The 23,169-nt window shown below is 35.2% G+C and overlaps 1 protein-coding gene across 3 annotated transcripts in view; it reads right to left on the reverse strand.

Annotated features, from left to right (window-relative positions):
• Nucleotides 1–23,169, reverse strand: part of DOP1A (DOP1 leucine zipper like protein A) — a 101,059-nt gene that overhangs the window by 62,126 nt on the left and 15,764 nt on the right. For all 3 annotated transcript variants that reach the window (XM_077750319.1, XM_077750318.1, XM_077750322.1), the window contains exons 2-4: nt 10,711–10,901; nt 7,052–7,233; nt 492–662 (exon numbers count right to left, since the gene is read on the reverse strand). In XM_077750319.1, the coding sequence (XP_077606445.1) occupies nt 492–662; nt 7,052–7,233; nt 10,711–10,848 (491 nt within the window). In that variant the 5' untranslated portion in view covers nt 10,849–10,901. The remainder of the gene's footprint in view (nt 1–491; nt 663–7,051; nt 7,234–10,710; nt 10,902–23,169) is intronic.

The following is a 23,169-nucleotide window of genomic DNA, read 5'->3' on the forward strand; positions in this document are numbered from 1 at the left end:
CCACTAAGAATTTAAAAACTGTTGGCCCTTGGTCCAATTTCCGATTCTTATATTAATTTAAATTCTTATATATTGTATTATTTTAAATTATGGGTCACAATTTTTTTTAATGACCTACATGTGAAAGATACTGGATTAAATGATTTATTACAATAACGGAATGAAATAAGTATTATGCTTGCTTTATAGAGGAGGAAACTGAATAAAGTTCAGAAATGTTAAAAAAAAAAAAAAAAAAGCTTTCATTTTTAGCTAGGATTTGAATCCAGTCCATCTATCTCCCAAGTCTGTGCTCTTAGCTTTACTTTCAGTGCAATATACAAACTAGATATACTCTTTTTTTTTTTTTGCTACAGAAATCTTCAGATGATATACTTAAGTTTCTACAATAATTAACTTTTGTAATATTAAAACAATACTGATCCAAGGATGGTTGGTGACAAATCCATGACTTTGATTACTTAGCAACACTAACAGTAGCACCATTTTACCTCTCATAGTACTCGGATCCTTCTTCTAAGCCAGGCAGAATACCAGTTAGCAATCCCTGTAGACCAGGCTTCAGTGTTTTACCCAATGGCAGGTAATATATCTCATACAAACTGAGCAACGTTGGTTTCACAGACATGGCAGCATTTGCAAGAAGAGGAAATAATCCAGAACTGTTTAAAAACACAGAATGAAATGGGGGTAATGAGAAACATATTACCTGCAAAATATTAATTCATATGTGTGTACATATGATGAGGGAGTGAGGGACAAGCTGAGGTGAAATACAGGATAACAGTACCCCACACCCCAAGTGGAATATGTGTGATATTCCTTGAACACTCCTGGTTACCCAAGAACAAAGGGGTGCTTGCCATGATGATGTGGGAAACTAACACAAACGAAAAATTAAATTCCTTTACCCCACAGCCCACTGACAAGTCCTTGAAATGGGCAGAGTGACCTCCCTCTAGGAGCTCAGTTATCTCAATGATACTTTGCTAGGGGCAAAAGAGAATCTTAGCTTAACATTACCCCAACCTCGAAGATCCTGTAAGTCTACTTTAACATATAAAAGTTCCTCTGGGATGCCTGGGTGACTCAGTCGCTTAAATGTTCCACTTTGGCTCAGGTCATGATCTCACAGTTCTTGAGTTTGGGCCCGTGCTGGGCTCTGTGCTGACAGCTCAGAGCCTGGAGCTTGCTTTGGATTTTGTGTCCCCCTCTCTCTCTGTTCTTCCCCAATTCACTCTCTGTCTCTCTCTCAAAAAGAAATAAACATTAAAAAAACTTAAAAAAAAAAATTCCTTTGGAAGCTTCCTTTATCTCAACTGCCCCAAGATATATGCTGGCAATCATACTCCAAGCTGATGGCCCTGATATACATCTGAAGGGTCTCATGACTGAGGTTTTCTTAAACTGTAATAAATGGCATTTCCCTAGCAACAGCTAGCCCCTCAAGGTTCTGGAAACCTTGCTTCCAAAATACCTTAGAGACTTACTCTATTATTGACCCTCTCCCAATCTAAGGGTATATAATCAGTTACCCATTACAACCAGAGATCAGCTCTTCCTGCCCATGGGTCTTGTCCCAGTGCTTTAATAAAATTCACCTTTTTGTACCAAAGACATCTTCAAGAATTGTTTCTTGGCCGTCAGCTCCAGACCACCCCACCATCATCCCAAAACTTCATCACCTACATATGTATATAAACCTTGATTTATATTTTGATGAAATAATAAGTTATGCTGACTGGCTTAAAATTTTATCCTCCATATTGATGACTTCTGCTTCCATTAAACCAACCCAGGTCTCTCACCTAAGTTTCAGACTCACAAAGCCAATGGTTACCTAGCTGTTTCACAGTTTTCGAATCTCACAGTTTCAAAATATGACATCACCATCTGTCTGGTTGACCAAAAAGCTATAAATATAGGAGTGATCCTTTACCTTTTAAAACAAAATCTTCTCTAACTTGTAATCAATCACCAAGTTGTCTCTCCAAGTCACTCTTCTGGATATTTTTTAAATACTATAAATTATCTACATCTCTACCAGACTTTTCCTTAGAAGACACCAACATTATATACAGCTCCATAATCATGATTTACCAGGTACTGTTTAAGTATTGCCCTGAAGCAGCTGTCCTCAGTAAAATCTTTCATTGGTTTCCTGTTGCCTTTAGGATACAGTCTAGTTTAACGTAGTTTTAACATTTTGCTACTCCATACCTCTGTACAGCTCAGCCATTTTATTCTTGCACCCTCTGCTCCAGCTATACTGAAGAATTGCCTGATCCTATGGTCTACTTTCAGCCCATTTTACTATTTGTTTTGCCTATAATATTTGATAGTGTCACCCACAATTTTCTGTTGAAACTCTCTTCCCTTCTGGCTTCCATGTTGACTGTTTCCTGCTACATTTTCTATCTCTGACTCTCATTCCTCTTCACTGACTACTTTCTCTTAACCTGCCTTTTAAATAATGTGACTCCTAAATATTCACAGAATCATTTTCCTTTTCCTTCCTTCTTATTCACAGTGTACTGGGAGATATTCTCATGGCTTCAACTGCCACCTAAATGTTGACTGCTCTAAAATCTCTCTCCAGCCTGATGTCCAAATTTGTTTTACCAAAATCATACATACTTTACTATACATACCCATTTAAGACTTTATGGTATCAAACTGCGTATCTAGTCTTCTTAGTAACACCACCATATACTGTATCATGTTAAAAAAAATAAGCTAAAGAGGCAATATGGTTTTTTATCATATAATAGTTTATATAACTTTAAAAAGTCTTTGTAATTATGCTAAACCATAAACCTTGAGACTAAAGAAATTACTTAATGAAAAATAAAAAGTCCAACATTAATATAAACTTAAGTTTTTAAACTAGCTATGCTTTTAAAAACTATAGAACAGCAATATAATTTTATTCCATAATATATATGTAAGAATGGTTTCTAGAAGTGGTATTCTAGAGATAACTTATTATTCTTATATAACATAATAGTAACAAAATCAGATATACTGCATTTAAAAAAATTTTTTTAATGTTTATTTATTTTTGAGAGAGACAGAGAGAGACCAGAGCGTGAGCAAGGAAGAGGCAGAGATGGAGGGAGACACATATTTGAAGCAGTCTCCAGGTTCTGAGCTGTCAGCACAGACCCTGATGCGGGGCTCGAACCCATTACCTGTCAGATCATGACCTGAGCTGAAGTCGGACACTCAACTGACTGAACCACCCAGATGCCCCAGATATACAAAATGCAATTTTGTAGAATAACTATGTTTCTTAAGGTAAAATTTGTGTTATTTAAAAACTGAAAAAGTAACAGGCATGAATTATAAGAGTCTTGCATTAAGAAAGGAAAATCTATCAATTAATAGAGAATCATACACAACATTGATTCAGCAATTCTCAGTTTTTCTAAGCACTTTTTCTTTGGAACGTAGTATGTATTACTATTGAAAACAACCTGTTATACTGACTTTAGATAGTATTTTTTTTTTAAATGTTTTATTTATTTCTAGGAGAGAGAGAGAGAGACAGCGTGAGCAGGGGAGGGTCAGAGAGAGAGGGAGTCGCAGACCGAAACAGGCTCCAGGCTCTGAGCTGGCAGTCAGCACAAAGCCCGACGCGGGGCTCGAACCCACGAACCGCGAGATCATGACCTAAGCGAAAGTCGGACGCTTAACCGACTAAGCCACCCAGGCGCCCCTGACTTTAGATAGTATTTTTAAGACATCCATGCAGAATTTAAAGATAAAACATATATGCACAGTAAAGCAAATCAGCAAAGGTAAAAGTTTGCATTAAAAAACCCTAAAAATGATAAACTCATGACAACACTGATCAAAGTAAAAAAAAAATAAATAGGTCTGAGTTACCAATGTCAAGAGTGAAAGAGGAAAACTGGATATATACATGCAAAAAAATGAAACTAGACCCCTATCTTATGCCACACACAAAAGTTAATTTGAATTAGAGACTTAAATATAAAGCCAGAAACTATAAAACTCCTAGAAGGAAACATAGGGGGAAAGCTCCTTGATATTGGTCTTAGAAATGATATTTCGGATATGAAACCTAAAGCACAAGCAACAAAAAGAAAGATAAACAACTGGGACTACATCAAGCTAAAAAGCTACTGCACAGTAAAAGATGATCAATAAAATGAAGTCAATCAATTGAATGAGAAAAAATATTTGTAAAACACATACCTAATAAAGAGTTCAAATCCAAAATAAATATAAGGGACCCACATAACTGGATAGCAAAAAACCTCAAATAATCCAATTAAAAATGGGCAAAGGACCTGAACAGACATTTTTCTAAAGAAGGTATGGAATGGCCAATAGGTACATGAAAAGGTGCTCAAGATCATTAATCATCAGGGAAATACAAATCAAAACCACAATGGGGTACCATCATACAACTGTTAGACTATTATCAAAAGACAAGAGATAAAAAATGCTGGAGAAGAACTGGAGAAAAGAGAACCATTTTACACTGCTGGAGGGAAAGTAAACTGGTACAACAATTACGGAAAACAGTATGGAGGTCCTTCGAAAATTGAAGATAGAACTACAATATGATCTGGAAATCCCACTTCTGGATATGTATCTGAAGGAAATGAAATCAGGAAAGGAAATGGAATTGAAGAGATATCTGCACTTCCACATTCACTGCAGCACTATTTCCAGCAGCCAAGACATGGAATGACAGATGAATGGATAAACTGTCACACATACTTTTACACGTGCACGTGTGCGTGTACACACACATACACACTCATATTCTCTCTCTCTCTCTCTTTGAATGGAGTATTATTTGGTCATGGAAAAAAAGAAATCTGAACATTTATGACAATATGACTGATCTCAAGGGCATTATGCTAAGTGAAATAAGTCATACAGAGAAAGACAAATACTGTTATGATCTCACTTAAATGTGAAATCTAAGAAAATTAAACTCATAAAAACAGAGAAGAGAATGGTGGTTGCCTAGCGAATGAGGGGAGGAGAAATGAGTGAGGTGGTTAAAGGTACAAGCTTCTAGTTAGAAGATAAGTAAGTTCTGGGGATGTAATGTACCAGAGGGTGACTAGGGTTAATAATAGTCTATTTGAAAGTTGCTAAAAAGAGAATAGGCCTTAAAAGTTCTCGTCATAAGAAAAAAATATCACAACTGAGGTTAGAATGGATGTGTTTAAACTTATGGTAATCATTTTACAGTGTGTGTGTATATATATCAACTAATATATTTTATAAGTATATAATATCAAGTAATGGGAGTTAATTGGGTAGAAAGTGGTAGGAGTTGGAGATAATTGACAGAGGCAGGGCCAAAATATGTAAAACTTTAGAAACCATAGTAAGGGCTTTGATTTTGACTTTTTAAGTAACAGGAAGAAGTCAATGGAGGTTTTTAGCAGGGGAATGACATCTACCTAATGTATTAAAAAGTTTACTCTGGTACTATATGGAGAAAAAGGTATAAAAGGATAAGAACAAGATATTATGTAAATGTTAGAAGGCCAGTAACAAAGACCAAGCTACAGATAATGCCTACTTAGAACAGATGCTGCCAGTGAGGTTGAAAAGAAGTAGATGTGCATTCCAACATCTATCAGAACAATAGGTAACAATTACTGAGTACCTCCTATATGCTGCACATTGTTCTAAACACTTTATATAGATTTACATTTTTAATTCTATTAACAATCCTGTGAAACTGGTAATCTTTTTCTCATTTTGCAAATGAGAATACAAAAAGGTGAAGAAAAGGATCCAAGATCACAGAGCTGGTTAGTGGTAAAGCCAAACCATTTGATTCCTCTGCTTCTGTGCTTCACCAATGAGATAGAACTCTTAGTGACAGAATGTACATGGAAGGAAGAAGAATATGGGCAAAGAAAACAGGATATTAAATGTAACTCCTGGATTTCAGGCTCATGTAAATGGATGGTGCCACTTACTGAACTTGAGTGTGCTGCAAAAGGCTGGGTTTATAGAAAAGGAGTTTAGTTTGGAAGAGGGTGAGCTTCAGCTGCTTTTAAAGAACCACAAAGAGATAGTAAGTAATCCAGAAGTTTAAAGCAGAAGGAAACACTGGTACCAAGTTGGAAGCCATCACTTTTTTTTTTTTTTAATCTTTTATTTATTTCTAGGAGAGAGAGAGAAAGCATGAGCAGGGGAGGGTCAGAGAGAGAGGGAGTGACAGACTCTGAAACAGTTTCCAGGCTCTGAGCTGGAAGTCAGCACAGAGCCTGACGCGGGGCTCGAACCCTCGAACCGCGAGATCATGACCTGAGCGAAAGTCGGACGCTTAACCGACTAAGCCACCTGGGCGCCCCTGGAAGTCATCACTTAAAAGATAAACCATGGGTGTGAATATGCCCATCCAACAAAAGATACAACGTGGAAACATAAGACTAAGGAAACTTTAAGAAATTCCATATGTCCAGGGACGACTGAGTGGCTAAGTCAGTTAAGTGTCCGACTCCTGATTTCAGGTAAGGTCATGATCTCATGGTTTATGGGTTCGAGCTCTGTATGGGGCTCTGTGCTGACAGCAGAGAGCCTGCTTGGTATTCTCTCTCTACCCCCCCTTTTCACCTGGTTCACTCTTTTCAAAATAAATAAAACTTAAAAAAAAAAAGAAATTACATATGTCTGTATGAAGATTGAGAAAGTTAACTGGAGAATGTAAAGCAATAGAAAAGGGCTATTCCAGGTAAAGAATGGTCAACTACATTAAAAGCTGCTGAGAAATAAAGGTATCTTATTTTTTTTTCAGGGTAGTTCCTCAAGTTTAAAAAGGCAGAAAGTACTATAGTCTCAACAATTTTAAATAAAAACTCTTGAATGACATGGAAGAAAAAATTTAACATTAAGGAATATCCTAAATTTTTTTGAAGCACTTAACTATTAAAATATTTGACACTCATACTGAAAATCTTCATTAAGGAGTATTCAGTATTTTAGCTTTTACTGTATAGCACAGTTAAAAATATATTTTATTTATACATACATAAAAACTTATTCTTACCTGTATAAAAAAAGATCTTTGGCAAGTCTCTTGGGTCCAATGATTTTAAAGATAATTTCATATGTTTCAAGTGCCTTTCGATGAACTCCACCTGGTAATGCTGGATGTAGGCATTGAGCAAGGCGTTTGCCTATAGTCAGCTTTTTGGGTACTACCTGGTACTTGGCATTATTTTGTAAAACCTTGAAGAAAACATTTTAATTCAGCTGAGAAAAACAAAAACATTACATCTTTTATTTCCATTTTCTAGCAGAGAATTATCAAAAATCCTTATAGGAATTCTTTACACTCTAAAATGTTATAAAAGATGCCAAAGAACTCTTGTTTTAGTCAGTTACGTCTATCAATATACACCATATTTAAAATGAAAACTGAGGATGTAAAAAATTAGTTTGTTAAAAAAAGCAAAATCCTCCATGTTAATAGAAATGCCATTTTTATTTTAAAAAATCACAATATTTTGCCAACAAATTTATTCAGAAGAGAGGCAGTGATTTTGATTTTTATAAATCTTTAATGTCAATCGATTTTTGATACACTGTTTGAAAGATATGAAGGAAACGACCTCAACAGAAACATGTTGCTAAAAGAGGGAGAACCACTGCTTCAGGGTATCATATAATAGCAAGGAGTTCTAATGCTTACAAGAACCTACATAAGATGATAATTGTCCATTTGTTTTTACTAACATAATTTCCCAGGTGGACCAATCACAACCGTGTTTATTCAAACATAACACTTCTTTAGAGATAATGTCGGGGTTGAATTTCTAGAAGATCCTACTTTACAAACCACCCAATGGAGATTCGTTATTTAAGTAACAAAAAGTTCTTCAAAGCATTATAGTAAAGTGCTGATAGAACATTACAGAATAAACACAGAATGAAAACAGTATAATATCCTAGAACTGGATTTAGAAGAAATATTAAAAAGTCCTTTATCTTAAAAAATAAAGAATTAAATTAAAATACATAAAATGATCTGCCAAAGGCAGTACAGTAGAAAAGTCAGGACTAGATCTCCAGGTTTGTAACAAAAGTTGAGGCTCTAACCGAAGTCCACTTACATATAACACTTTCTTATCTTTTTTCTTTATTTATTTTGAGAAAGAGAGAGTGCGAGCAGGGGAGAGCACAGAAAGAGGGAGAATCTCAAGCAGGTTCCACGCAGCCAGCGCAGAGCTCATGTGGGGCTCAAACTCACGAGCATGAAATCATGACCTGAGCCGAATTCAAGAGTTGGACTCTTAACCAACTGAGCCACCCAGTTTCCCCTCATATAACATTTTCAAAGTTCTTCCCACTGCAAATTTTTCAGTCTTAAACTAGATGCAATGAATGCAAATAAAGCTAAATCTAGAAATTAAAAGCAAATTAAAGGCAAAACACCAGCAAGAACACAGCTATGAAACACATTTTTCAACTAGCTGCTTTTGTGTCTAAAGTTTTAATCTCAATTTTAAACACAGTAGCCAAGAGTCAGTATTCAAATATTTTAAATTTATTTATTTATTTAATTTTTGTAATCTTCACAGGCAACAAAGGGCTCAAACTCAAGATCCTGAGATGAAGAGTCACATGTTTTCCCAGCTGAGTCGGCCAGACACCCCAATATTCACATATATTTTAAAGAAAAGTATAATTACCTCTGCAGAAGGAAATTTAATGATCTATAACATAAAATGCTTTAATAAAAAAACTGTATTAATACCAAATAAAATTTTAAAGGAAAGGTCAAACATAGCATGATTTTTCTTTTAGCACCATTTTCTAAAAACATTCTGAATTTAAAAAGTTTCTTTTTAAAAGCAATTTTGAATTGAAAAATATGTAATAATGAGGCAAAAATGTATATTAATAAATAATAACATTTTATATTAAAGCATGTATTTAGACTATTTTCAACAAATTTATGCTAAATATAATTCTTGCCTGTTCACAACTTCAGTTTTACCAATGACTTGCATATCCTCTTCTGTGTTATCTGGATACAATAAAATGTTTTCATGTATATTAAGTGTAAAAAACTACTTATGTACTTAATTAAGTCTATTAATTTCCACATTTAATAAATTGCTTTTAGGAGTGCCTGGCTGGCTCATTTGGTAGAGCATGTGACTCTTGATATCAGAATGAGTTTGGGCCTCCTGTTGGGTGTAGAGATTACTTAAAATCTTTAGGAGCACCTGGGTGGCTCAGTCGGCTGAGCATCAGACTTCGGTTTAGGTGATGATCTCGTGCTTCGTGAGTTCAAGCCCCATGTCAGGCTCTGAGCCTGGAGCCTGCTTTGGATTCTGTGTCTCCCTCTTTCTCTTTCTGCCCCTCCCCTACTCTCTCTCAAAAATAAACATTAAAAAGTAATAATAAAATAAAATAAATAAGTTGCTTTTAAACATAACTCCTAGTAAGTCTTCAGAAAGCAACTGGGTAGCTCAGTCAGTTAAGTGTCTGACTTCGGCTGAGGTTGTGATCTCACACTTCTTGAGTTCAAGCCCCCATAGGGCTCTGCACTGACAGCTCAGAGTCCAGAACCTGCCTGGATTCTGTGTCTCCCTCGCTTTCTGCCCCTCCCCAGCTCACTTGCTCTCTCTCTCTCTCAAGAATAAACAGAAGGAAAGAAGGAAGGAAGGAAGGAAGGCTCTTCAGAACAAGAAAGAACCTAACTACCTTTGACCATATTCATACTTTTGGACGCTATTTCTTGAGGATATTGTAAAAAATCTGAGAATTTATCAAACCCCAAATGATAAATGTAAGAAGTTAACATGTCAAACATAAGTTTGTGCATATAATTTTAAGATAAATCCTTGGCACATTAAAAATGAAAGCTTTTTTGTAATATATTAAAGTAATTATCATATAGTATACATGAAGTTAAGCAATAGCATACTTGGAATGTATTTTAGGATAATTTCTTTCCTAATAATTGTATGTTAAGCTTTAAAAGTGACTGGGAGAGCTCTCATTTCCTATCTTCTTCTTCCCCACTCCATTTATTTAAAAGCATTCCAATTCAGTAACAACTGCTAAAAAAAAAAAATCACTCCAAAATTCCCAAAATCAAACCAATAAGTATGAGGTGAAAAAAGTTTGATCTAAGAGAACAACAAAAAGTAGTATAACAATGTAAAGCTATGAGTTGATCAGTAATGCCACCATTAGTAGTGGATTAATATCAGAAATGTTAAGAGGAAACATTCAAGGCCAGCCTCCAAGCCCTAAGTGACTACTTGCTACTTTTACAAACAAGTACTGAATATATCTAAGGATTTCTTGGATACAAAATTTGCCTTCCTGCTATATTACAGTTGTAAAGCACATAGCAAGTTACCACTTTCTACATCAGTTTCTAATTTTGCTGTCAGGAACTCCAGAACCATATATGTGCTCAATTACAGAAATTTGTTAGCCCTCAGAGTTAGTATGTTTGCTTCCTAGTTTTGTGTTTTTAATGGCAATGATGGAATAACTATATTTTTCAAGTACTGTTGTTCTTTTGGCCTCAAAAATATGCTTGGCTATTTAGGCATGCTATTCATGAAGTAAAATAGGAGTACCAAAAGTAGTTCTTAGCTTTGTTTATGTTTTTACAAGTCTTTACTTCAAGCTTTAGAGAAATCCAGTAAGTAGAAACTCAGACTTCCGAGTTTCTGGACATACCTTATTAAGTTTTCCAAGTGCTGATATCAAATCTGCCCATTCACTGGAATATTCAAAATTCTTTAGTGCTTTGTCAATTGCAGCTACATAGTTTCTGTATTTGGAGTCACTCAGTAACTCCAGCTCTTCTGTGTTCATCCTCCCACAGAGTCCCACTAGAGACCAGTTCCAAAGTCATGTAAAATCATTACCTATAAAAAAGTTGCAGAAGGAACCAAGGTTACAAAGTAAAGAATTAAAATGGATTCATTTGCTCTTGCTACAAAACTACTGGTTAACTTTAAAATATTTCTTGAGTAAGACATAGTCAAAACTGGTCAACTAGTATGCAGGGCCATAAAGTATTCATGCATTTCTTCCCACGAACTGGAAAATGGCTGTGACAACAAAGGGATATAAAAGAATAGGAAATATTTTGGTACTTATTTCAGTTTAAAAATCATGTTATTTCTCTCATATTTTCTGATACAATATTTGTGATAGATATACTCCTCTACTTTGTTGATACTTAAATACACAAAGACTGGTAGGATTTTGAACCATCAAGGACCTGCAGAGAAGGAAGGAAGGAAGGAAAGGGAAGGGAAGGGAAGGGAAGGGAATTAATGTTTGAATCACTTAGAGGAGCTTAGTTGGAAGGACATGTGATTCTTGGAGTTGTGTGTTTGAACCTCACATTGGGTGTAGAGATTTTTTTTTTTAATGTTTTATTTATTTCTAGGAGAGAGAGAGAGACAGCGTGAGCAGGAGAGGGTCAGAGAGAGGGGGAGTCACAGACTGAAACAGGCTCCAGGCTCCGAGCTGGCAGTCAGCACAGAGCCCGACGCGGGGCTCGAACCCACGAACCGCGAGATCATGACCTAAGCGAAAGTCGGACGCTTAACCGACTAAGCCACCCAGGCACCCCGGGTGTAGAGATTCTTAAACAGAACTTAAAAAAAGAAGATTTGAAATTACCTTATTAGGCAGTAAATTAGCATATAGTATAAACGAACATCTACTATTCAAAATTTGACCTTAGTTTTGATCGAACTGAAAAACACACATGGTAGTTTAAAACATGATCAGACATTCTTTAATGCTGATTTCAAAAAAAGTGGTTCCAAATCTTCTAGCCCCTTGAGCTGGATTTTGTGACTCAATTCTGACAAAAATTGCAAGGCAGAAGTGACAATGTGTCACGGCTAAGGTCATAAAGAAACTTTAGCTTCCTCCTTCACTGTCTCTAAACTAAGATCATTAGCTCTGTGGAAAGCCAGTTGCCACATTGTGAGAACACTTACAAGAGCCCTATGGGGAGGTTCCTGTGGTAAAGAACTGTACCTTTCTGCCAACAGCCATGTGAGTGAGCCATTTTAGAAGCAGATCTCCTATTTCCAAGCATATTTTGATTTGACTGCAGTACCAACATACTTGACTGTAACTTCATGAAAGATCCTGACACACATAACCAAAGTCTCTCATATTTATGACCTACAATAATCTTGCTGATTTAGGCCTCTCACTTGGTGGGGGTGGGGGGGAGTAATTTGTTATATAGCACTAGATAACTAAAAGAGTAGTAATATGGATTTAAATGAGGCTCAATTAAATTTGGTACAGATAAAAACACTAAAAAAAAAGAGAGAGAGAGAAAACAGGTCAGTATCTCTGATGAACATAGATGGCAAAAATTATCAAGAAAATATTCACAAATTGAATCCAACAATATATTTAAAAAGTTATTCACCATGATCAAATGAGATTTATTTCAGGGATGAACGGGTGGTTCAATATTTGTGTGGGTAGTGTATATATCACATAAATGACAGGAAGGATAAATACCGTATCATCATCACAGTAGATGCAGATAAAGCATCTGACAAAGTACATCTATTCATTATATAAATTCTCATGAAAGTAGATTTAGAAAATACACCTCAACAAAATAAAGGCCATGTATGAAAAACCCATAGCTAACATTATACTCAATGGTGAAAAGGTGAAAGCTTTTCCTCTAAAATCGAGAAAAAGACAAGGATGTCCACTCTCACCACTTTTGTTCAACACAGTACTGGAAGTCCTAGCTATAGCAATCAGACAAGAAATAAAAGGCATACAAACTAATAAGGAAGAAGTAAAACTTTCGCTACTGACATGATGACATGATACCATACACAGAAAACCCTAAGGACTCCACAAAAAACTATCAGAACTGATAAATGAAATCAGTAATGTCACAGAATACATAGTATACAGAAATATGTTGTATTTCTCTATATTACTAATGAAATAGCAGAAAGTAATTAAGGCAACAATCTCACTTCTATTTGCACCAAAAAGAGTAAAATATACTGGAATAAATTTAACCAAGGAGGTAAAAGACTGGTACTATAAAACTACAAAACGCTAATGAAAGAAATTGAAGATGACACAAATGAATGGCAAGATATGCCATGTTCGTGGATGGAAGATTCAATATTATTAAGATATGTATTCTCCCCAAAGCAATCTAGATGTAAAGATTTAATGCAAATTCCTATCAATATAACAACATGGGCGCCTGGGTGGCTCAGTCAGTTGAGCGTCAGACCTTGGCTCAGGTCATGATCTCACAGGTCTGTGGGTTTGAGCCCCGCGTCAGGCTCTGTGCTGACAGCTCAGAGCCTGGAGCCTGTTTCGGATTCTGTGTCTCCCTCTCTCTCCGCCCCTCCCCTATTCATGCTCTGTCTCTGTCTCAAAAATAAACTATAAAAACATTTTAGAAAAAGAAAATAACAACAGAATTTTTCACTGAGCTAGAAAAAATAGTCCTAAAATTTATATATGGAACCATAAAGGACCCCGAATAGCCAAAGCAATCCTGAAAGAACAAAGATGGAAGTTATCACAAACTTAGATTTCAAGATATACCACAAAACTGTAGTAAACAAACAGTATGGTATGGGCACAAAAATCGACACATAAATCAGAACAGAATACAGAGCTCAAATAAGCCCATGCTTATATGGTCCATTAATCTATAATAAAGGAAGCAATAATATACAATAGAGAAAAGACAGTCTCTTCAATGAATGGTGGAAAAACCACACAGCAACATGCAAAAAAATCAAACTGGACCACTTTCTTACTTCACACACAAAAAGACATTCAAAAGGGAATAAAGATCTAAATGTGAGAAATGAAACCATAAAACTCCTGGAAGAAAACAAAAGTGGTAATTTGACATCAGCCATAGTAACAATTTTCTATATAGGTCTCCTGTGGCAAGGGAAACAAAACCAAAATTAAACTACTGGGACTATACCAAAACAAAAAGCTTTTGCTCAGTGAACAAAACCACCAACAAAACAAACAGGTAACCTACTGAATAGAAGAAAATATTTGTAAATGATATATGTAATAAAGGTTTCATTTTTAAAATACATAAAGAACTTATAAAACTCAATACCAAAAAAATCCAATTAAAAAATAGGCAGAGGACCTGAATAGACATTTTCCAAAGAAGATATACAAATGGCCAAGAGACCCATGAAAATACTATAGTCAACACTAATAATCTCAGGGAAATGTAAAGATAAACCACAATGAAATATCACCTTATACCTATCAGAATGGCTAGAATAGGGGCGGCTGGGTGGTTCAGTCCGTTGAGCGTCTGACTTCAGCTCAGGTCATGATCTCACAGTTCGTGGGTTCAAGCCCCGTGTCGGGCTCTGTGCTGACAGCTCAGAGCCTGGAGCCTGTTTCCAATTCTGTGTCTCCCTCTCTTTCTTACCTTCCCCTGCTCACACTGTCTCTGTCTCTGTCTCTCTCTCTCTCAGAAATAAATAAATTAAAAAAAAAGAATGGCTAGAATAAAAAAGACAAAAAATAACAAGTTGTTAGCAAGGATGTGGAGAATAAGGGACCCCAATGCACTGCTGGTGGGAATGCAAATTGGTGTGGCCACTGCATAAGACAGTATGGAGTTTCCTCAAAAAATTAAAAATAGAATTACCATATGATCTACTAGTGGGAATTTACTCAAAGAAAATGAAAACACTAATTTGAAAAGACATATGCACTCCTATGTTTGTTTATTTAGCATGGAAGCCACCCAAGTGTCCACTGATAGATGAATGGATAAAAAAGACGTGCTATATGTAGACACAATGGAATATTACTAAGCCAAAAAATGAGACAGTGCCATTTGCAACAAAATGGATGGAACTAGAGGGTATAATGAAGAGTTAAAAAAGACAGAGAAACATAAATACCATGATTTCACTCATATGTGGAATTTAAGAAACAAATGAACAAAGAGAAAAATAGATTTAAAAAAAAAACCCAAACTCTTAAATATGGAGAACAAGTGGTAGTTGCAATAAGGGAGGTCAGTTGGGGTATGTATGAAATAGATAAAGGGGATTAAGACTACACTTATCTTAATGAGCACTAGTAATGAACAGAAGTGTTGAATTATTATATACTGTATACCTGAAACTAATATAACACTGTATCTTAATTATACTTCAGTAAACAAAATTGACTATAAGGATGGTCACACAAGTCTGTACTGAAACTGCTAAATTACACACTTTAACTAGGTAAATTATACTGTAGGTGAATTTTACCTCAATGAAGTACGTAAATATGTGTGCATACCAGTACATCTACATCTTTATATAATGGGCCTTAGGGATCTGTAAATTACATGCAAAATTTACTTCTTATATTTTATTGGAGTGACAGTCTACTGCTTATATAATATTCTCAAAAATGGTTTTTAACAAATCCTCAAAAAAGGTTAAGAGTCATTACTCCAGAGAAAATAACCTATATTAGTAATACCTGTTTGTACCCAAAAAATGGTAAAAATCTATGAATCTATTAAATAAAAAAATTTTTTTGGTTAAAGTTGTGACAAAAAGAATGATATAAACTACCCAGTTCTCTACCCTAATTCTTTTATCCATAAAAATAAACACAGACAAATCCTCAAATCCTATTTTTAGAGACAATACTTACCTTAAACAGAGTTGCCTGACTTACTCACTTCAGTACACAATGTGGCAAGCACTATGTCTAGCTGCTGAATAAAAAGAATAACCCTGACCTCATGATACGTCATTCCCAATTGGAAGGGGCAGGTCCTTGAGGTTTAAAATAATGTAAAATGTATGCAGCAAAAAAACCTACTGTTATACCCTGATACTCTGGACTCTCACAACAACAAAACAAAGCAGTATTTCAAGTACTGCGAGAAATCTAAGATGAACTTAAATAATAAGTGAATCAAAACTAATCTTAACTGCCTTCCCTTTCAACATTGATTTTTGTTTCACAGAAGAATTGGCTATGCAATTCCCCCAGGAGGGAAGAAGTCTTTGAAAGCAGGAACTCTATTTCATACATATTTGTATGTGGCACAGCACATAACTTGGAATAGTTACGCTCAAGCTGGATTCATATACAGTGATGTAAGTTTAACAGTTGAGACTGGGAATGAATTAACATTTCTGCAAGCTATTTTATCATTAATCTATGGTTAATAAAAATCTTCTAAACTACATTTAACCATAAACACAAAAACACACACAGCAACTATGCTTCAGGTACCAAAAAAGACTGACAATCTTCGTTTTAAAGTCTATTTTGTCTGATGTAAGTATTGTTAACGCTGGCTTTTCTTTTTCACTTCCACTTGCAGTGTGTGTTTTCTCCAATCTTTCACTTTTAGTCTGTATGTGCCTGTAGGTCTGAGGGGAGTCTTTTGTAGGCAGTATAGAGATGGGAGGTTTTTTTTCCGTAAAACCATTCAGTCACCCTATGTTTACTGTAGCATTTAGTACATTTACATTTAAATTAATTATTGATTAGTATGTACTTACTATCATTTTGTTAATTTTTTTTTGGCTGTTTTTATAGTTTTTCCCTGTTCTCTTGTTCTCTTCCCTGTTGTTTGGTGGCTTTCTTTAGTGTTATGCTTAGATTCCTTTCTCTTTTTTGTGTACCTATTGAAGGTTTTTGATTTGTGGTTATCATTAGATTTATGTAGATTTTATATATTAAGCAGTTTCTATTATAGTGATGGCTGCTTAAGTTTGAACAAATTCTAAAAACAATAAAATTTTACTCCCTTCTCCACATTTTCATATATGATGTCATATTTTATTTGTCATCTCTTTTCATTTTGTGTATCCCATGGCTGATTTTTCTAGATGTAACTGATTTTACTACTTTGGTGTTTTCACCTCCATACTGGCTTTATAAATGACTAATTTACTTCATGTTTGCTTTTACCTGTGAATTTTTTTCCTTTCATAATTTTCTAATAGTTATGGTCTTTTCTTTCAAGTTAAAGAATTTCCTTTAACATTTTCTAGCAAGACTGGCTTAGTGGTGATGAATTTCTTTAACTTTTCTCTGGGAAATCCTTGATCTTTCCTTCTATTCTGAATGATAACCTTACAGAGTATTCTTTATTGTACATTTTTTCCCTTTCAGCACTTTAAACATACCATGCCACTCTCTTCTGGCCTTCAAAGTTTCTGCCAAAAAAAAAATCAGCTGATAGCCTTATGGGGTTTCCCTTGTTTGTAATTGTTTTCTCCTGTTCCTTTTAAAATTTTCTATTTGTCATTACTTTTTGTCATTTTAATTATGTGTTTTGGTGTGAACCTCCTTGGATTAATCTTGTTAGAGGCTCTCCACTTTTCCTGGATCTGCATGTCTGTTTCCCTCCTCGGATTAGGGAAGTTTTTAGCTATTTGTTCTTCTGATAGGCATCTGCTCCCTTCTCTCTTAAATAAAGGAAATGTGAGCAGACAAAAAGGAAGAAATTGCCAGTAATATAATAATAGGAGGGGACTCTACTTACGTCAGTGGACCAATCATCCACAGAATATCAGTAAAGAAAACAGTGGCTTTGAAGGATACATTAGACCAGATAGACCCAATGTATACAGAACATTTTATCTAAAAAGACCAGAATACAAATTCTTTTCAAGTGCACATGAAACATTCTCCAGGCTACATCACACGTTGGGGCACGAAACAAGGCTCAATAAATTTAAAAAGACTGAAATCATACCAACCATCTTTTCTGACCACAATGGTATGAAACTAGAATTATAAGAAAAAAATCTGGAAACAACACAAATATATCAATGCTAAACAACATGATACTAAACAATGATTGGGTCAACCAAGAAAGCAAAGAGAATATAAAAAATACATGGGGACAAATGAAAATGAAAAGACAATGGTCCAAAATCTTTGGGATACAGCAAAAGAAGGCAGTTCTAAGACGAAAGCTTATGTGACCATAATAATTATTACCATACAGAAAAAATCAAATGAGCGTATGAATCAGTTAGTACTGTGCCTGGTACCTATTAACCCTTCTCACTTGTTTCTGGTAAGTAACTTCTCTTCTGGAACTCAAAAATCACTGTGTGGAAGCAGCATAGAGATGGGGAGAGGGAGAGGGAGAGACAGACAGACAGACAACAGGCCCTGTTTTCTCCCTAAACTCTGCCTGCAATCTTATGAGTGCTCTCTATTAAAATCTCTTCATTTCAAGCATCTAAGTAAATCCTGCTTCCTGCTAGAAACCTAATACTCCTTCTATATGCTGATAACTTCCAAATTTTTGTCTCTTACTAGACCTTTTCCTTGAAGTCCCAGCATATTAACTGTAATCAGAGTAATAATGTAACTGTGAAGCAATATTACCTCAACTGACATATTCTGCAGGCATACTTTTTTTTATTCAGTATAGAAAACTAACCAATAATGAACAGCTAAGTTTGTGGAGTTTAGAACTATTAATGTGTTTGCAGATAAAGAAAGCTCAGTCACGGAAGAAATTTGATTTTTGCTTTTATATTTAGCTAAAAATTGTCTAAATATTTAAATATAACTACAGAGTTCATACAGTATAGACACATATAACAATAGGTAGAACATGAAAAGCAAAATCTTATGCGAGCGGCTGAGAAATGAGAGAGAACATTTTGTAAGTTTCATCAGCAGAGAGCTATGGTATTTTGTGTGTGAAAAGACGGCCAGATCCTGGGACTAGAAATTAGGTTATGCCTCCTCAATGATATTTAATGAAAATAAAATTACTTATGACATATCAGAAGTCTAGGGATGTATAACTTTTGAATTTTTCATCCAATATATAATAAATGCAAATTCTAGCTCTCAAGTATTTTTTTCCATTTTCTTTGAAAGTGGTTTAGATCAGTACTTTTCAAAGTGTGGTGAAGAACCAGTTTTCTCCAATCCATTGCTGATTGATATAATAAATCATGTACACAGTTGTAGGAGTATCAAAATGCTATAAAAATGTCTAAATGCTTACTTTCCTCTGTGCTTATCTCAAGTTTCCTTAACAAAGAATGTGTGAATAGCTCACAAATCACACTTAGGACACCAATGGCTTAGATCATACTGTAAATACATCATTTCTCATATTGGATCAAGGAAACTTTACACACTGCCTCTTCTTCAGAAATGTAATTGCAGTTGGCATATTCAATAACAAAACAGTGTTTTGTAGAACCCCCCAGCCCACAAAAAGGTAATAGGGGACAGGGTCTCCAAGCACAGGAATTGAAGTCAAGACAGCTGGGAATCCAAATCCTAGTTAACACTTACCTGTATGACCCTGGGCAAGATCCCAAACTTCAATTTCCTCATTTATAAACCAAGATGATAATACGTAACACAATGGTTGCCAAGATCAAATAAAGAACATATTCAATCTATCAGAGTGCCTGGCACATAGAAAATGCTCTAAAAACTTACTGCCACCAGTATTACCAATAAAAATAAACAAGTACTGGAAAGCAAGTATGCTAATTGTAAAGACAACTAAATTGTAATTAAGAGTCAGATATGGCTCTGAACTTACTGGTAGTAAAATGGAAAATGGAAGACTCTCACTAAATTATATCCAGTTGTCTCATGAATGCAAATTAAAATCTGTCATTGCCAGGGTGCCTGGGTGGATCAGTTGGTTAAGCATCGGACTCTTGATTTCAGCTATGTCACGATTCGAGGTTTTGGCTTCAAACTCAGCTATGAGCAGGGAGCCCGCTTTGGATCCTCTGTCTCCCTCTTTCCCTACATCTCCCCTGCTCATACTCTCTCAAAAATAAATACTTTAAAAAAAATGTGTCATTCAGCAACATGCAGAAGAATGAAACTAGATCATTTTCTCACACCATACACAAAAATAAACTCAAAATTAATAAAGGACCTGAATGTGAGACAGGAGATCATCAAAACCCTAGAGGAAAAAGCAGGTAACAACCTCCTTGACCTCCACCACAGCAATTTATTTCTTGACACATCCCCAAAGGCAAAGGAATCAAGAACTATTGGGACCTTATCAAGATAAAAATCTTCTGCACGGCAAAGGAAACAATCAATAAAACNAGAGGGGAAGGGAGGTGATGGGCATGTGGGAAGGCACTTGTTGGGATGGGCACTGGGTGTTATATGGAAACCAAGTTGACAATAAGCTATTTAAAAAATGTGTCATTGCCAAATGTGTCGAATTTTTTTACTATTTTTATCGAATTGCACATATTTAATATACTGAGTTCTGACTAATGTATACATCCATAAAACCATCACCACAATGAAGATTCCTCACCAGAGTTAACATACAGAACATTTATATCACTCTAAACAAGAAACCTACCAATTCCACCACCTCTATCAAATGAGGCTTTTTGTTTGAAATTAAAACAAAAGAAACAAAAAAAACAAAGCCCAAAAATTTATTGCTGGTAGTACAAAAACTATTTAGTATAAGCAGGAAACTTGAAAAAGTAAAAATCACTAAATAAAAACAAAAATTGTGGTTTGTTTGTTCTTAAAGTAATACAGGTAAAGCAGAATGGCATTTATAATTTTTCTTTCCACATGGAATTGCTGAATCAATATATTATATCCCTGTAAATAATATAATACTGAAAAAATAAAATTATCTGTAATAAAAAATTTATTTTTCTTTCAAGAGCTGTTAATAAGTAGATTTTTGACTTAAAATCATATCACTTGACAATTCAGCTGTTCTTTCAAACTTATAACTCATTTAAATGACCTGAATTGTCATAAAGCATGATTTAGTACAGTGTTTTTGTCGCAAACATAAAAATGAAACAAAGCAGCTGCTTATAAAAAAAGTCTGTAGATTTCTGTAGGCAAATTAAGGCCTATGAAAATTATCAGGGGAGTATATTTATGTTTTCACACTTCACAGAGTGATAAGGCAAAATTCAAGAAACAAAAAATTCCAACAGACTGAATCTTAAAAAATCTTTAAAAAATTTGAATCTTAAAAAATTTTGTTTAAATTGTTATAAAAGGTGAGTAGACCTAACTTCACAAAATAACCACACAAGGATACTTTGTCTAATTTGCTTATTACTAGCAAAGTTCCTGGCTTCCTTCTTTCCTTTGCCATGAAAAGCTGGGGGAGGATTGAAGACACAAAGAATTATTCAGTATTAGCCAATTCTACAGATATATCTGGGGACTGTCCAAGAGTTTTTTCACATTCCAAGTATGTAAATGAATACATTATTGAAAGTGCCATGTAATCCAGAGGGGAAAACTCTACTTGTTGATTATGAATGAAAAAAGATTGCTCTTTCCAAACTGTTTTTGACTAAATGAAAAATTATCATTTGGTAACTATTACCATCTAATGAGTGAAACAGTTATTAACAAATCTATTTCATTTTGGTTAAAAGTTCTGTGTTTCAATATTGATACACTAATATTCTTTAGCGAATAATTTATTTAATCAACTCAAAAAGCTAGTTATTCCAGAAGTTCTGGAAACTTCCTGGGAGGGCTAACAATATGGAAGGAAGAAACTCCTACCAGGTATTTCATGAATCAGTTTAGGTACCCACAAGAACCCTAATGTTCTGTATGCCCCCTCATCTGATCTCAAAACTTCAAATGGTATACACTCTACAAAACTCCAAATATGTGATCAACATATCTTTAGCTTCTCTCTGCATGTCTGGCTGCCTCCTAATACCATGTCTCTCCACTGTTGCTAAAGACCAAACTTTCAATTCAACTAAGAAAACAGAAGTAAAAGGAATGCTTATATTCCGTTCAATAAATCTGCAAACCTATCTCTACTTATATCCATATTCTCTACTTTCCCTTCTGTTCTGAGGAACAAGGGACCCTCTTCCATTAAAGACCTACTCTTTTGCTCTAGATTCCGTCTCCTGTTACCTCTCAAGAATTTCTCTTAAATGCTTTATTGATTTACACTTCTTCAGCACCAGTTTCTCTTCCTGTGCAGAATCATCTCCATCAGCCTATAGACAGAGCCCGGGAATCTCCCATAGTGAGAAACTAAAATCATAGCTTCCTCTTGACTGATAGACTTTTTGGCTATCGACCCATTTCTCTGTCCTCTCTCATTATAAAACTTTCTGCAAGATTTTTCTATACTTATTATTTCATTCCTTATCTCTTCACTCTCTGGCCTATAAAAAATGCCTTTTGACACTGATCTCCAAAGAAACCACCCATATAAGAATCACCAGTAAAGTGTTTTAGGCAAAACCAATAGTCATTTCTCCTGCCCCTCATCTTAATTTCCCTACAGTATTTAACACTTGGTTTTGGCAATCAGGACTCTTCATTTTCAAAGTATGTTCTGACTTCTCTAACCAGTCTTCTTCAGTCTCTGTCAGCTCCTCTCCTCTATTCAAATTTTATTTTTAATTTTTTAATGTTTATTTTTGAGGGAGAGACAGAGCGTGAGTGGGGAAGAAGCAGAGAGATGGGGGACGCAGAATTGGCAGCAGGCTCTGGGCTCCACGCTGTCAGCACAGAGCTGGAAGCAGGGCTTGAATCCACAAACCCTGAGACCAAAACAGAAGCCGAAGTTGGACACTTAACCAACTGAGCCACCCTGCCCCTATTCAAATTTTATTTTATTATTATTTTGTAAATGTTGAAGTACTTCAAGGCTCAGTCAGGAACTCTCATCTCTTCTCTCGAGTTATCTCCTCTAGTCCTATAGTTTCAAAAGCATTTGTTAACAAACATATCCTAAATGTATAAACCACCACTTTTCCTTTTCTATTATTCTGGTTAAAGTCTACTCCACTACACTACTGAATCCTGCTTCTACTCTTAAGCCCTTATAATCTCTCCTTCACAGAGAAGCTATAGATCTTTTAAAATCATATCAAGTCATTATGAGAATATCTACATTAAATACACCACATTTTTTGCACTATAGGGCGTTTTGAATCTGCTATTCTTTGTATCCAAAGGCTCAAAGGTCAACTCTGTGGCAAATTCCTTCCGATCCTACAATATCAAACCCTCAGAAAAGCCTTTTCTGAACAGTTGATCACAAGTGGCCTACGCCAAGCCCACAATTTGAACATCTATTCTAAAATATATTATTTCCTTCCCAGCACTGTTTCCATCTGAAAT

This window comes from Crocuta crocuta, unplaced genomic scaffold, assembly GCF_008692635.1.
Source record: "Crocuta crocuta isolate KB4526 unplaced genomic scaffold, BGI_CrCroc_1.0 scaffold9, whole genome shotgun sequence".
NCBI lineage: Eukaryota > Metazoa > Chordata > Mammalia > Carnivora > Hyaenidae > Crocuta > Crocuta crocuta.